The sequence below is a fragment of the Vanacampus margaritifer genome, chromosome 14, assembly GCF_051991255.1.
Source record: "Vanacampus margaritifer isolate UIUO_Vmar chromosome 14, RoL_Vmar_1.0, whole genome shotgun sequence".
Taxonomy (NCBI): Eukaryota; Metazoa; Chordata; class Actinopteri; order Syngnathiformes; family Syngnathidae; genus Vanacampus; species Vanacampus margaritifer.
The window spans coordinates 8,308,306-8,322,375 of NC_135445.1; the positions used below are offsets into that span (position 1 = coordinate 8,308,306).

Genomic DNA, 14,070 nt, shown 5'->3' on the forward strand with positions numbered 1-14,070 from the left:
ATTTTGCTGCAGCCCGTCTTTTTTTTATGGGTCTGGGCTTAGAGTAGTAGCGCTGTGCAGATGGGAAAAATTGTTGGATGGTATTAAGGTCATGGATTAGAAAGAGATACCTCCAATCTTCTTCGGTAGGTACACACACATTTCAAATACTCTACGACCAATTGATGTGTGTGAAACTTAAAACACCTTTTAACCTCTCAATGATAATTAGAAGCTGGGCAGTCATTTACTAATAAGATCACTCCTGTGTTTTCATTTGTTTCTTCTTTGTGCTTGCGCTTTCCATTCCCGGCAATTAGTTTGTTTACTGTCTCCCTCCACTCATCTGTATTTGTCGCTGTCTTTTTTGATTTATTGTATCCCACAGGGGGAAACATGGGCAATATTGTGGATTCATATTCTCCTGTCCTCTCCTGTCTGCCATAGAGATTTCTTGCAACACAGTTTAAACTCATTTGCTCCCCAAAAACGTATAAATACGGTCTATTTTAAACATTACCATGCTCCCAAAGACGTATTTATTTTATGTTTGTTTTATGCTAGAGCATACAGAAGGCTTTGATGCAGCCTCTGAACTGAAGAGAATGGTTGAAGCAATGGTAGTTATTACAAAAACGGCCAGAAAGTGGCAGCAGAGTATAAGAGATCAACCAGGGCCATGTTGCAAAATGCTCTTTCTCCTTCTGGATATTCACAGATTTGTAAACAATGATGAAACTTAGCTATATTTTAATGCTAATTGCTGCAAAATGGAAACAGATAAAAATATACTTTTTTTTTCCTGATGAAAGAAGAGACTCTAATCTTTCTTTTAGTAGGTTCCATGTTTTTATAGCAATAGAACACAATATTCTGTGGGCCTTGCAAAATCAGTCACCGGGTGCTTCAGTGAAAATGGTTGGCAGTGAATGAGTTAATTTCAACCACATTTACATTTTGTCTGTCATTATCATTAACAATACTTGAGACTTGATTTTGGTCCAAAAGTGGCATCTTTTTATTAAATTCACATTTTTTATTCATTTATTTTACTCATTCATTTAATGGCAGTCAAAGACCAGTAACTTGATTGGAAGTTTCCAATGCATGTCCATGCACAAGCCAAGTATGAATTCAAAATAATTGTCTGTAGACCCTTGAGTCAGGATCAGGTGAGAAGGGCCTTAGTCAGGCAGTTGACAAAGAACCCCAATGAGAGTTACAGTGTTCCGCTGTGGAAAGACGGGAACCTTCCAAGAAGGTCAACCATCTCTACAGCAATCCACCAATTAGTCCCGTATGGTAGATTAGCCAAAAGCACCCGAAAAGACTTTCAGACCATAGGAGATGAACATATTCAATGTGAGAAGACCCAGATTGAATTCTTTGGATGGAAACCAGGCACCACTCTGAGTGACTCGTCACCAGACAAATACTATCCTACCGTGAAGCATGGTGGTGGCAGGCAGCAAGCAGTGGGGATGTTTTTTCAGCAGCTGGGGGAATAGTCAATGTTGAGGAAAATATAAATAGAGCCAAATATTCAAAGGAATGAATGGCTTCAGGACAACTGTGTGAATGTCCTTGGGTGGCCCAGCCAGAGCCCAGACTTCACTCCGATTGAACATGTCTGGAGAACTGAAAATGGTTCTATCTCTCTCTCTCTCCCCCATCCAACTTGATGGTCTCCTTCCAGACTGTTGAAGTGCTATTGAGCTAAGCATAATCCTGAATTTGATCGTGCCTAACCTGTAATCTAATTTAAAACAATGGTTCTTAACCTTGTTGGAGGTACTGAACCCCTAAGACTTACTGGTCAACAAAACGAACAGAGAGAGAGAGTAGCCTTTTCATCAAATCTGGCTCTCTTGACCTTGTATTCAGGAAGTGCTATGTTCTTGTATTCCCCACGGACTAAATATTGACTTTGACCTCAAATGCTTCTTGCAATTTTTATATATATTCTATTTTTGTATTTTATTCTTATTTTTTATTGAATAGCCTCGTTTTACACTGGGTGTGGGTTATAGATTTATTAACACCACACACTTTTTTTTTTTTGCAGGCTATTAGAGCCACCTGGGCTGATTAACTCTGGCTCAAGCACTAGTGAACTGATGGAAGGCTGTGCCGAAACATTATCACATGTCACATTAAAGCTATTTGGACAGCTGCCTGCTGAGTGTGATGCTATTTTTCTGTATTTTTGACTTTTATTCCCCTGTCCCCATGCAGTTGATTTACTTTTGCTAGATAGCTAGTTGTGCTGAGTTGTTACCCAAGTCATGCAGTCAGGATGCTGACTTCCATCACTCAACTCAATTCAACTCAACTATATTTATCGAGCTCTTTAAAACAACCACAACTGTTTTTTTAAGATGGAACCGTATCTGGCACAAGATACAATGAAAACAGCAGAGGCCCCAGAATTGAACCCTGTGGAACACCATACGTTATACCTGCAAATTCATATGGCACATATTTGTCCAGCCACTTTTTTTCTTCTGAAACCCCCGAGACTGACTCACCGAACTCCTGGGGTTAGACCGAACCCAGGTTAAGAACCACTGTTTTGAAAGCTATAAATGTACATATTTCAGTAGGTTTGGAATTGAACACTATCAGAGTACGTCTGTCGTCACACATTACTTAAAGGTTTCTCCCTAAAAAAAAAAACCACACTTTCGATACATTCTAATCCTTTTTTTTCTGTTCAAATGTCAACAACTGCTCTTTTTTTTTGTAAGATAACAGATGAAAGCTGTTGATGTCTGGTCAGCTGTCGAAATGATTTAATGGGCAAAAGTGCTTTGTTCATTCTGTGTGAATGGCAAGGGAGATGAATGATCTTGTTTTCCCATGGTGATGCATATTCTTAATTAGCCTTCGAGCCAGTCACCCTTGGTCATTCTTTTTGCGTGGGCAAGTGTTTTGCAGCATCGAAGAGTAAAACAAGTCAATATATTCTCCTATTCATTTGTTTTGTTGCTTTGCACAAAAGCTCACTAATGATGAATAATAATAATAGATGAATGAAATGTGAGCTTTGAGGAAAAAGCATTTAATTAAAAGAGTTTAACAAATCCTTCATCTTTCATCTCCTGTTTTCTTTCCTCAGGAGCCCCTACTGGCCCTTACTTAAAGGAAGACAACTCGCACTGGCAGCTGCACGCTCACTACTACCCTCCTCTGCTGCGCTCAGCCACAGTGAAGAAGTTCATGGTTGGCTATGAGATGCTTGCAACGGAGCAGAGGGACCTCACTCCGGAACAGGTGATTTAGAAAAGTAGCACTCTTGCGGGGGGGTTTACACAGCTTCATTTACTACTGGAACCTATTTATGGTTTGTTAATGTACATTTCAGACACTGAGACATTTTTAATTTTTTTTTTTTTTTTCGTGTGTGTGGATAAAAGCAGAGTATTTGTCTCGACTCCGAGGCCTTGAAAGTCTCGACTTGGATTTGACTGCCTATCCCTGAAGTTGCCTTACTTTATTATATATATTTTTGTAGGCTGCAGAGAAGTTACGGAATCTGCCAGAGGAGCACTATAAAAGCAGAGGTGGAGAAGAAAAATGAGAAAAAAATGAGAAAAATGTCGCCCGAATAACAAACTAAAACCAAAAAATGTGAATATTCAACACTAACACTCATGACTTTTTTTTTCTTTTCTTTTTTTCTGGAGAGCTCAGTATTGTTCATTCGACTTGACATGTCATCATCATTGCTCTCTTTTTTTCTCCCTTTTTTTTTTTTTTACACTAACACTCATGACTTGATTTTTGTCCTATCCAAAAAAGCTGACAGGGGTCCTTTTGAAGTAATTATGAAATCTCATTTAGCTAAAATGTAACACTGCACTCTTTTTGGTGACCCTAATTTGAAAGTAATGACACCCAAATTGTAATGTCATTCTTAAATAAATTATTTGGCTGCTTGCAGTCTCTGAATAAATGAAATTTTGGACTTGTTTCATACAAAGCAATTGGCTGCCAACCAGTCTAGCTGGGATAGGATGAAACTACCCCATAACTAAAATGAGCACAAGTGGTACAGAAAATTGATATTTGAATAGTTTTCAATGGGAGAAATAATAATGACGTATAATGAAAAAAAAAAAAAAAAAGGGAAAGGGAAAATAGGAAAGTCCATCCATTTTTGTGCTATCATGGATTGTGTTTTTGATATCCCAGAAAACATATGGGACACTTTGCATGCCATAGAAAACAACATGACATGCCATGACATTGACTTCATTATGAGTATTTCAGCTTTTTGGCGTGGTTAGTGTGAAAGCCAATTGGTCAGAAGGCACTCGGCTAAAAATGCTTGGGTGGGTTCCCCTTGACAACTCCCGGCTTCCTAAACAGATGAGAATGTGAACAAGATGTGATTGAAGAAATAAATAAATAAATGGATCAAATTCGTACCGTTTGATCAAGATAAAGTTGTGTCAACTTATCATTATCCCTTTATGTACATTAAGGTATAGTACATTGTGATTGAGTTTTGGAAACGTTTTAGTCCTACTCGCACACACATCTTAGCAACAACAGAGGGCACTGTTACTCAAAAAGTAAGGCCGACCAGGACCAAGGTTTTAGACCGGGGTGGGTAAACTTTTGTGCTCAAGATACAGACAGATGGACCATGTCATTCTTTGATGGGGTTAAAAAAAAATGTTGCCATCTTATTTTAATAATAAAATGATGCTTAATTCTTATCTTGTGTTATTTATAGCCTAATTAACGCATTATGTAACAACAAAAGTTTGTTTTTTTTAACTCATATTCAGTATTTGGATTCTAGATATTTGATAGGAATAAAAAAATACCATGTACATTGTAACAAATCAATCTGTTTTCTGACTGACGCACCTCAAGTGAATGTCACAAAATTGTAAACTATCAAATGCAACTATTGAAACAATGTCTTTCAATTTTGTAATTCAAAATATCATACAAAAACAAAACACTGGTCACATTTGGCACATGCACCGACCATTAATTTTTGAGGTGGCTAATACGTGTATTACAAGAAATAGTTGAGTGTACAGACTTTCTTCAAATGTGTTCATGCACAAATATAAAACCAATTTGTTCCCATGATCATATCTTCAAAACCTCTTTTTAATCAATCTAGCTAAATTGCGATCTAGTCGGTTAATACATTTTTTTTGCCGGATAAAATGAAACGAAAATGAAACGGACTTGTTTCTTTGAGTTGCGTCACATTATCTGACCTGCTTTTTTTTTTTTGCTGCTTTTTTGCCTCAAAGTAAATAAACATTGATGAAGCGGGGGACTCTTGGCTCAATTCTGGCTTACCCAGCCTTCTGTGCGTATTTGATTAAAACAGTCATCAGTTTTTATCATCAACTCCAAAGTCTGTCTTGATTTCATCATCTGTTGTTCCAACTCATCTCATCAAGGTCCAAACCTTTTAAAGTTGTTTACTTCACAGTGAGAACTAGAGCTGTAGTTTAAAAAAACTGATTTTTTTTAAGGCAACTAAATATTCAGAACTATATGGTTGGCGGAATTTCCAGTAAAGTGCACTAGCAATGACACTCGGGAATGCCGTAAACACACATACTGCTATTATTGCAAAGCTCAGTCTTGTACTCCTTATAAATATTAACTGCGATTCCAGGTTTTTGTTCGAGTATATAGGCTTGAACTGTGACGCTTTGCGGACATGGATCTTTGTGGGAAAAAGTGTGTTGCCTTTTATGTACTGCGACAGACCTCATTCTTTCAAGTCAATATTTATTTAGTCCTTTAGGCTTACGGATCCCTCATCTATTCCATCATTCCTTCGAGACGTGTGCGTGCGTCTGCGTGTGCGTGCACAAAAGGCGCGTGAGAAATATATTTACCAAAATCCTTGCTACTTTGCTTTTTCAGAAACAGTGGAGGGTTGTTCTCCCAGCTCATGTTAGGTTAAATTACGGCAAGCAGATTCATTCAGGTTACATGATTTGGAACGTCATTTATGAAGTTACAAAATGGAGTTACAAATTGCAGAACACTGACAAGCAACCGGTACAATTTTGCAGTTCCACAATAAACTTGAAACGAACATTTTGTAGCTGACGTTCTGGCAAGGGATTGATTCCTACTAAATGTCTATAATTGACTCGAGACTATCACAGGCTATCGTGTGAATGTTTTTTTTTTGTCAATACGGTATGTGCCCCATTAACATTATTGCCACGGTTACCTTGAAAGAGTAATTCGATTGCTTTGCAGATTACTTGAGTTAGCGGTAGTTACTGTACTGATTACTTGATTTTAAGATAACCAAATTCAGGAAACTTTATTACTTTACAGATATATTTTTTTACAGATAACTTGACTTTAAAAGTACTTGATTTTAAAATAAGCAAAGTAAGGTTGATTATTTACATTCAACAGATGCCAACAAGCCTGCTTTACACAAAATTGACAACGGGTTCTGCCAATCCTTAATTGGAAATGCATTTTTTTTTTCTTCTGGAGACATAAAAAAAAAAATGGAAGTGCATTTTTAACAGTAGCATTTAAGTTTCTTTTTTAATTAAAAATATTTTTGGGTTTGACATCATTATTTTTTTGTTTGGTCTTTCTTAAACATAAACATGCTCCTCGTTTTTTATTGTTTAGAAAAATAGTCTTTCATGATAATTAATAATAACTATTTTTTTTAAGGCAGTCTGTTTTGACCTGAAAGATACGATTGTTAATATTGTCATGGCAAAACTTAACATTTAGAATTTCAATTGTTTATAAATATAATAATTACATATGAGGGACCTCATACAGTCACAAAGCCTTCTGGGTCTTTAAGCTTGAATGTTCTGCGATCCATTTTTTTTAAAAATGTACTGGTAGGATTTTTTCAAGCTAGATAACACTGTCAACAACACAGAGTTTGCAACATAACCTTCATATTTTCTTTTGCTGACACACTCAAAATAATGACTGGATTTCCATCACAAATCACAAATTTCTTTTTTTTCTGCAATATTTTTGATGTGGTCGTAAACTCGACATGGCACATATGTGACATCACTCCCCCCCCCAAAAAAAAAAACACACCGGAATGCTTCTCTTCAAGCTGTAAACATTACAGTTTGTGCCGGGGTTTTTTTGCATAAAATTTGCAAAGTAACTGTAATCTGATTACGTCACTGAGAGAAGTAAGGCAAAAAAAATGTATTTTTGAGTAAGGCGTTACTAGCATCACTGGCCACGATTGACTCACAACCAGTCCAAGAATAAATGAATAAATGAGTGGATGGATGGATAATTGAATCTAACATTTGTGTTTGTTATTCTGCCCTTTTGCTTCTTGTATCTTTCACACAATCATGCTCACTATCAATCAAATTTCACCTCTGATTTCACCTCACCTCGTCGATAGAGCACGAGACATTGTAGGTGTCTCCCGGAGGCGACGGCTCTGTAAACTCCAATTATAGGAGAAACGTGAGCCACCGTAGCCTGTGCTCATCTGTCACATCATTTGGCACAGCCTGTAGACAAGGATGAGGGACGAGGGCTAGCGTGGCAGACGAGAGAAGCGGCGGAACAGACAGAATGAGTGTGGTGTGCTTTGTTAGGATTTTGAAATGAATTACTGTCCTGCAAGCAAAATAGCCACACGATCTTTTACCACAAAACTGAGTAGGCAAAAGGTTTCTTCCCAGTGTGTGCTTTTGTGTTGACTAAAATGAAAACACATGCAAACTGGTAGTTTTTGACATTTAATTTCAGTAGGTAAAATTGATAAAGTAAAGATGAGTAAATGAATTTACTAGCAACAAATTAAACTCATACTGAACTTGTATTTTGGGGTTTGACCTTTTTATGTGACTTGTGGTTCTGCAAGCACTGCGTTCGGTTGAGTAAATTAATCAATAATTAGATTGAGATAGTCTGGGGTGGGGGCCTCTCCATTCATTGAGGGACTGATGGAGAATAAACAAAACAGAGAATTGAAGCAATACATGCCAATGCTTAGACGGGTGTCACTATTGAGCTTGCCCCATCATGTCCTGCTTGCGTATTGAATAGTGAGCTGACTGTGAATCGACGGGGAATTTGCAGGGGGTCTCAGATTGTACACCTGTTGACTTTTTCTCATTCTTGCAAGAAGAAATAACCAAGACGACCAAGGGTGTTTTCTATATTTAAAGATCAGAAGCAATTTCCGTTGCCCTATTTGCTTTTTATTGAAATGTTGAACATGATATGTCAAAAGCTTCAAAAACAACTCTCCAACCGCCTGTTTTAGCTAAAGATATTAACAAGCTTTCTCCGACAACAACAAAAAAACTTTCAAAAATATATAAGTTACTTTCGTATACTGATAAAATGTCTTTACCCATCTCGAAATGGGAGACAGACTTGTCTATAGCACCGGAACCTGACCAAGTTTGTGAAAACGCATTTAAAATGACAAAACACACAAATTTACAACTTATCCAATATAAAATTATTCACAGAACATACATTACTCAATATATGATGAAGAAAATGGGACTTTCAGACTCCGACATTTGTCTCCAATGCTTACAAAACACTACAGACACTTATGTTAATGCTTTATGGTTATGTACTCCGGTTATGTATTTCTGGACTAAAGTCTTAGAAAAACTTTCCGCTATTTTGGACTGTAGGATACCTTTATCTCCAAACTTGTGTTTGCTAGGTGACCTAACAACAACTGACTTACCACATAAACAATTTCAATCTACACTTGTAACCCTTACTATCGCTAAAAAAACAATTCTTGTTAACTGGAAAAATAAACAAACTCTGAATATCGACCAATGGTCTAACCTCCTCATAAATCACATTTTAATGGAAAAAATATCTGCCTCAAATAAAAAACAAATATCAAAATTCATAGAAATATGGTCTACGTATATAGAATATTTTAACCTAATTCCGGTTACTTAATTCTGTCTGTTAGCGAGAGCCACTACATCGTGATAACTTACATTGATGTTTCTGCATTTGGCAATTTATTATTATATTATATTATTAGTATGGGATTTTTTTTTAATGGGCTTTAGGTGAACTGATGAATACACACACGCACGCACACGCACGTACGCACATGCACATGCTCACCCACATACAAAAAAAAAAAATATATATATATATATATGTGTGTGTATATATGTATATATATTTAAAAAAAAAAAAACATTTTTTTTTTTTTTTAAAAAGGAGAGCAATGATGATGTCAAATCGAATGAAAAATACTGAGCTCTCCTGGGGAAAAAAAGAAAGAAAAAAACAACAACATCCAAATGTAGTTCCCACAACATTGTCGGTAATCATGACGTTAACGTTTTTTTATTAGCACTCAATGAGGCCTCTCATATGCATAAAAATGCACACTAATCACAAACACGATTAAAACAACTGCACAGTCCACCTCTCCAATAATTCATGTAGAACCTTGCCACACCGAGCGGTATCCATCTAAATTTAATTCATGTAATTTTCAAGGGAAGGCATGACTCTGCTCTGCCTGAAAGCTTCACTTTAATTCAAGGCGACCTGCAGACACAAAATTCACATTTGTGTCCAGGAGCTGTGCAGTACCAAAATGAATATGAACAAAGACTGCTTGTATTAAAAAAATAAAATAAAAAAATAAAAAAAATAATAAGACTGTCACTATGCAAACACCATGCATACATGCAGCTATTGAATATTTTAGTTATCGAGTATCCATTCATACTCAAAATTTTATCAAATAATCGGATACAATGTATTTTTGCTTGCAAAACGCATTTCCTTTAGTAATGAACGACTAGTTCGATCATCAACTTTTTTTTCTTAAATTCTAATTGTTATCAAGTGAGCAATTTCAAACAAACAAATAAAACATATTTAAATAAATTATTGTTTAAGTGTCATAATGCATTAATTTAAAAAGGAATTGACAGCCTTTCTGTTGCGCAACTTCACTTTAGCAGCTAGCATTTTAGCATGTTAGCATGCTGCATGGTGCAAGTTACGCTGCAGTCGTCACCTTGCTGCTCCTACACTTGCGACATTTTTTGACATAAGCACATTCTGCCAAGAGTGGCGTCGCATCAGAATGCGCACCCATTGTGATTTTCTAGGAATGTTGTCGAAGTGATCATTGACAATGTGGACACTGGCGTGCTTTATAGAATCAAAGTGTTGTTTACCTGTTTTCTAATTATGGCGAGAAACCATCAGACATGATCAGTTTTCACATAAATTAATATTTTTAATAAAGTAGCATGATTACAATATTAGCGTTAAGTTGAGCAAATTTGTTATTTCACACGTGTGTATCAAACTGGTAACGCATCGCATGAATCGGTATGCAAAAAGTAGCTCTGAATTTCAAAAAGGTTGGTGATCCTCGCAATAGAGCAATCAGTGTTACTTCCAAATAATAGCAATGTACTATATATTTTGCTAGATAGTGTTTTACTTTGGAGGAAGAGAAACGGTTTATTCGGGAGGCGAGGCTTGATATGTCCTTAACCACTGTCAGATGTGTACAAAAACACAGCACGTAATATTTGCTACCGACGCGTTTTTTATCACAAGTAACAAGTGATAAATTCAATCGCGGTCAGATCAAGATAAAAGAAAGATTGAATGCCTTTGGACTTTAGGAATCTGCCTTTAAGTCTCCAGGGTGCAGCAAAGATCCAACAATAGTCTTTAATCCTGTTTGTTGAAGAGCTGTTGAACAACACTTGTTAACCTGAGCCATCCCCCACTGTTAGTGGATGTTATCTCCCGGCTCACTCCGTCTGGGTTTTTCCTTTTTATTGTCTCGTAGAATGTGATTTATCATAGCAGCTCAGGACATGGATTGGATGAAACACAATTCCACGAGGACAATCTGATTATACTTTAATTCCCAAATGTAAATTTAGTTTGGCTCCCCGTGGCTCTGACCTCCACAAAAGAAGGACGTCACACCTCTGTGTACTGCTGAGATTTGTTTACAATTTACCTATGGTGATGCTTGAGCGCAATATAGGGTTGCCACTTTCATAAGGTCAAAAAGGAGGACATAAGATTATTATTATTTAAGAAAATAAGTGTTCCCTCGCTATAACGCAGTTCACTTTTCACGGCCTCGCTGTTTCGCCCAATTTTTTTTGGGTGCAATACATTTTTTTTACAGTAATATATATTATAAATAAAAAAATAAATTATTATTATGAAATTTATGAAGCTTTGAACATTGAGAATGTTTAACCCCTGGGCGTTATTTTATTTTGAAATGGCTTGGTCAGAACCAACAAAAAGCCAAAAAATGGTCAAATAACGCCCAGGGGTTAAACGAGAGAAATGTGAGAAAATGTAAATGTGCCTCGATGAGAAAAGTGTGTAAACTGTGTGGTGAGGGGTTTTAGAGCCTTAAAACATTTATAATAAATGTAAAACAAAGCCATAACTACTTGGCGGATTTCATTTATTGCGAGTATTTTTTGGAACTTAACCCCAGCGGAAAACGAGGGAACACTGTATATCAAGACTCGCGGTGTATTTTCATCAACAAGTTTTGCATGTTTTATGGATCATGTTTGTGCACTAAATGGTAAAAAATATCAATAAAAAGTCAAACTTCTTTTTGACAATTTATTTAGTTTACAGTACCATGTCTTTAACCCATTAAGTCACTTGGAGATTTGTTTACATTTATTGAACCAATGATATATGAGATTTTTAACTGAAGCCACTCTTGCCCAATACAGACCAGTTGTGACAAACAGGGTGGGGCTGATGTTGGGTCACATAAAATCAACCACGGCTCATTTTCTTTAAAAGGAGGACAAACCAGTGTTAGGGTTGCGCAGGACGCAGGACACTGAAAAATAGGACTGCCCGGCCTAAATCCGGACGTCTGGCCACCCTAGTGCAATATGTACCATTTCCAGTACAGAGCCGAAAAGTTTTTCAAAATCCTGCTTGAGCCTGTCTTTTACCCGTTCACTGGTTCTTCCTCAATTACCACAGCAGCACATTCAGAAATAGAAGACAATTTCAATCAATTAAGGTCACTGACTAATCGCATTCAGCGCACTCATTTGTCGCGGTTCTGCCTCATGCTCAAGCCAAAAACGGGATCAGTTTCTACACAATTTCAAGCTTTAAACGACATTGTGGAGTAGTAAAGTCGACAATTTGACTATAGTCGACTAACGGTATTTTGTACAATGCATAGTGTGGATCCGCTTTGGCAGTATTGTCCCTCTCATAGGTCAGGCTTCGTAATATGACACACTTCATGTTCTAGACTCATAATTGTAGACATTTCATTATCTGTCAATCTCTCTAGCTATGTAGCTATCTGGATTGTTATCTAGCTAACTTGCTAGCTAAGTATCTCTATCTATCTATCTATCTATCTATCTATCTATCTATCTATCTATCTATCTATCTATCTATCTATCTATCTATCTATCTATCTATCTATCTATCTATCTATCTATCTATCTATCTATCTATCTATCTATCTATCTATCGCTAACTTTGTAGCCATATATCTCTAGCTAGTTAGCTAGCTTGCATCGCAAAAACGAAAAGATAAAAACACAAATAAACCACACAAAGATAAGTAGCTAGCTAGATACATAGCTAGCTAGCTTGCATGGCAAAAATGAAAAGATAAAAACACAAAGAATTCACACAAAGCTAGGTAGTTAGCTAGCGAGATAGCTAGATCCATAGCTAGCTAGCTGGCTGCGTAGCTAGCTATCTTTGTGTGGATTCTTTGTGCATTTTTACCTTTTTCGCTTTTTTTTTACCATACACAGGCTGGCATCTTCTCATACATGTTGTTGTATTGTTTTGCAAAGGCTTGAACTAAAAGTGTGTGGGCCCCCAGCGACATTGGGGACAAGCAATTACAGAAACAAGAATTTTGGGATTTGTCTTCTAGAGGAAACAAAAAGTCATCATGAAGGACCGGAGGTAGGATAGCTCAGGATAATTGCAATTGATCTATTTCAAGGTCATATGTTGACGATTTAATTTCCAGCGAGCTGCATATCTGCACTCGCTCCACGAGAACAAACCACAACGCGCCAACAGCCGGGATCACGCCACTCGGCCAGCCAGCAAGGTGATGGCTCAGCTGACAGACAGCCAGTTAACAGCCACCTGGTCCGACAGCAGCCGTGCTCAGGTTGAGAACCAGTTGGATCCAGCCTGGCAGCCAGAAGTCTGCCAGACAGGAAGCCAGCGGGGGAGCCAAGAGAGCCACGGAACGACCTGACAGAAGGTGAGGTGAAAAATGCTCGGGAACAACAGTGACCAGGTGCTTTATGTCACAGGGTGAGCTGTCTAAGCTGAGATATTAATATCAATGACCTTTATCGGACTCTTCATTTTCCATCATAAGAAAGTTCAATATTACACTTGAATATTTGTATTTAATTGTTCAAATCGGACATAATTATAATCAAACATGTCACGTGTTTGTTTTGCATACAATGAGAATCAAAGAAAACATGCATGGTAATAGTTTGTCATTTGCTTGTTGATGAGTTATTGAGCGGAGAACAACTTAAGTTTCGCATGCAGGAAAGTTTTCTCTTTGCCAAAATGTGTTTGGTCTGTCCCTTGGTTCAGCTCTTTGATTCAGATTTTAGCTCTTGGAAGTATTGCCACAAAAATCTGTGACATTGTCCCATTTAATGTTCTGCCAGGATACTTTGCTTGTTTCAACAATTGAACAACAGTTTTGGCAGCTACATTATGGCGGTTTGTTTTTGTTGTTGTTGTTTTTTTGTCTTTATTTAGAGACATGTTTTCCAGAACTTGTTCTTGACAACAGAGGACAAAACTTATGCTCAGAAAGAGTGTTTTATTTTCTCTCTTTTATTGTTTCTAAGTTGGATGTCTTCTAGTCTTGGTTTGAATGGAGGAAAGGGAGGCAAAGTGTAGAACTCCTGACAAGCATATTCTCGTTTTTGGCAGTAGATTGGCACAGGTGAGACTTATTTTAGATAGGTAGCTAGCAAAAATGATAAATTTGAGTTTTTTTCTTCATGAATTTCAAACAATCTTTATCTTTTATAAGATTAACCAATC

General features: G+C 37.1%; 2 protein-coding genes across 7 annotated transcripts in view; both read left to right on the forward strand.

Annotated features, from left to right (window-relative positions):
• The window catches only part of galt (galactose-1-phosphate uridylyltransferase), a 30,651-nt gene extending 17,603 nt beyond the window's left edge, over positions 1-13,048 (forward strand). For 5 of the 6 annotated variants that reach the window (XM_077586323.1, XM_077586327.1, XM_077586326.1 and 2 more), the window contains 2 exons: positions 3,098-3,252; positions 3,494-5,358. In XM_077586323.1, coding sequence (XP_077442449.1) covers positions 3,098-3,252; positions 3,494-3,559 — 221 coding nt within the window. In that variant the 3' untranslated portion in view covers positions 3,560-5,358. Of the gene's footprint in view, positions 1-3,097; positions 3,253-3,493; positions 5,359-12,833; positions 12,949-13,015 lie in introns of those variants that run through there. The other variant, XR_013296703.1, reaches the window with a different exon arrangement.
• Positions 13,049-13,240: 192 nt separating this feature from the next.
• Positions 13,241-14,070, forward strand: part of cntfr (ciliary neurotrophic factor receptor) — a 358,577-nt gene continuing 357,747 nt past the window's right edge. The window contains exon 1 of the mRNA XM_077586331.1: positions 13,241-13,258. The gene's annotated coding sequence lies outside the window, so the exon portion shown is untranslated. The remainder of the gene's footprint in view (positions 13,259-14,070) is intronic.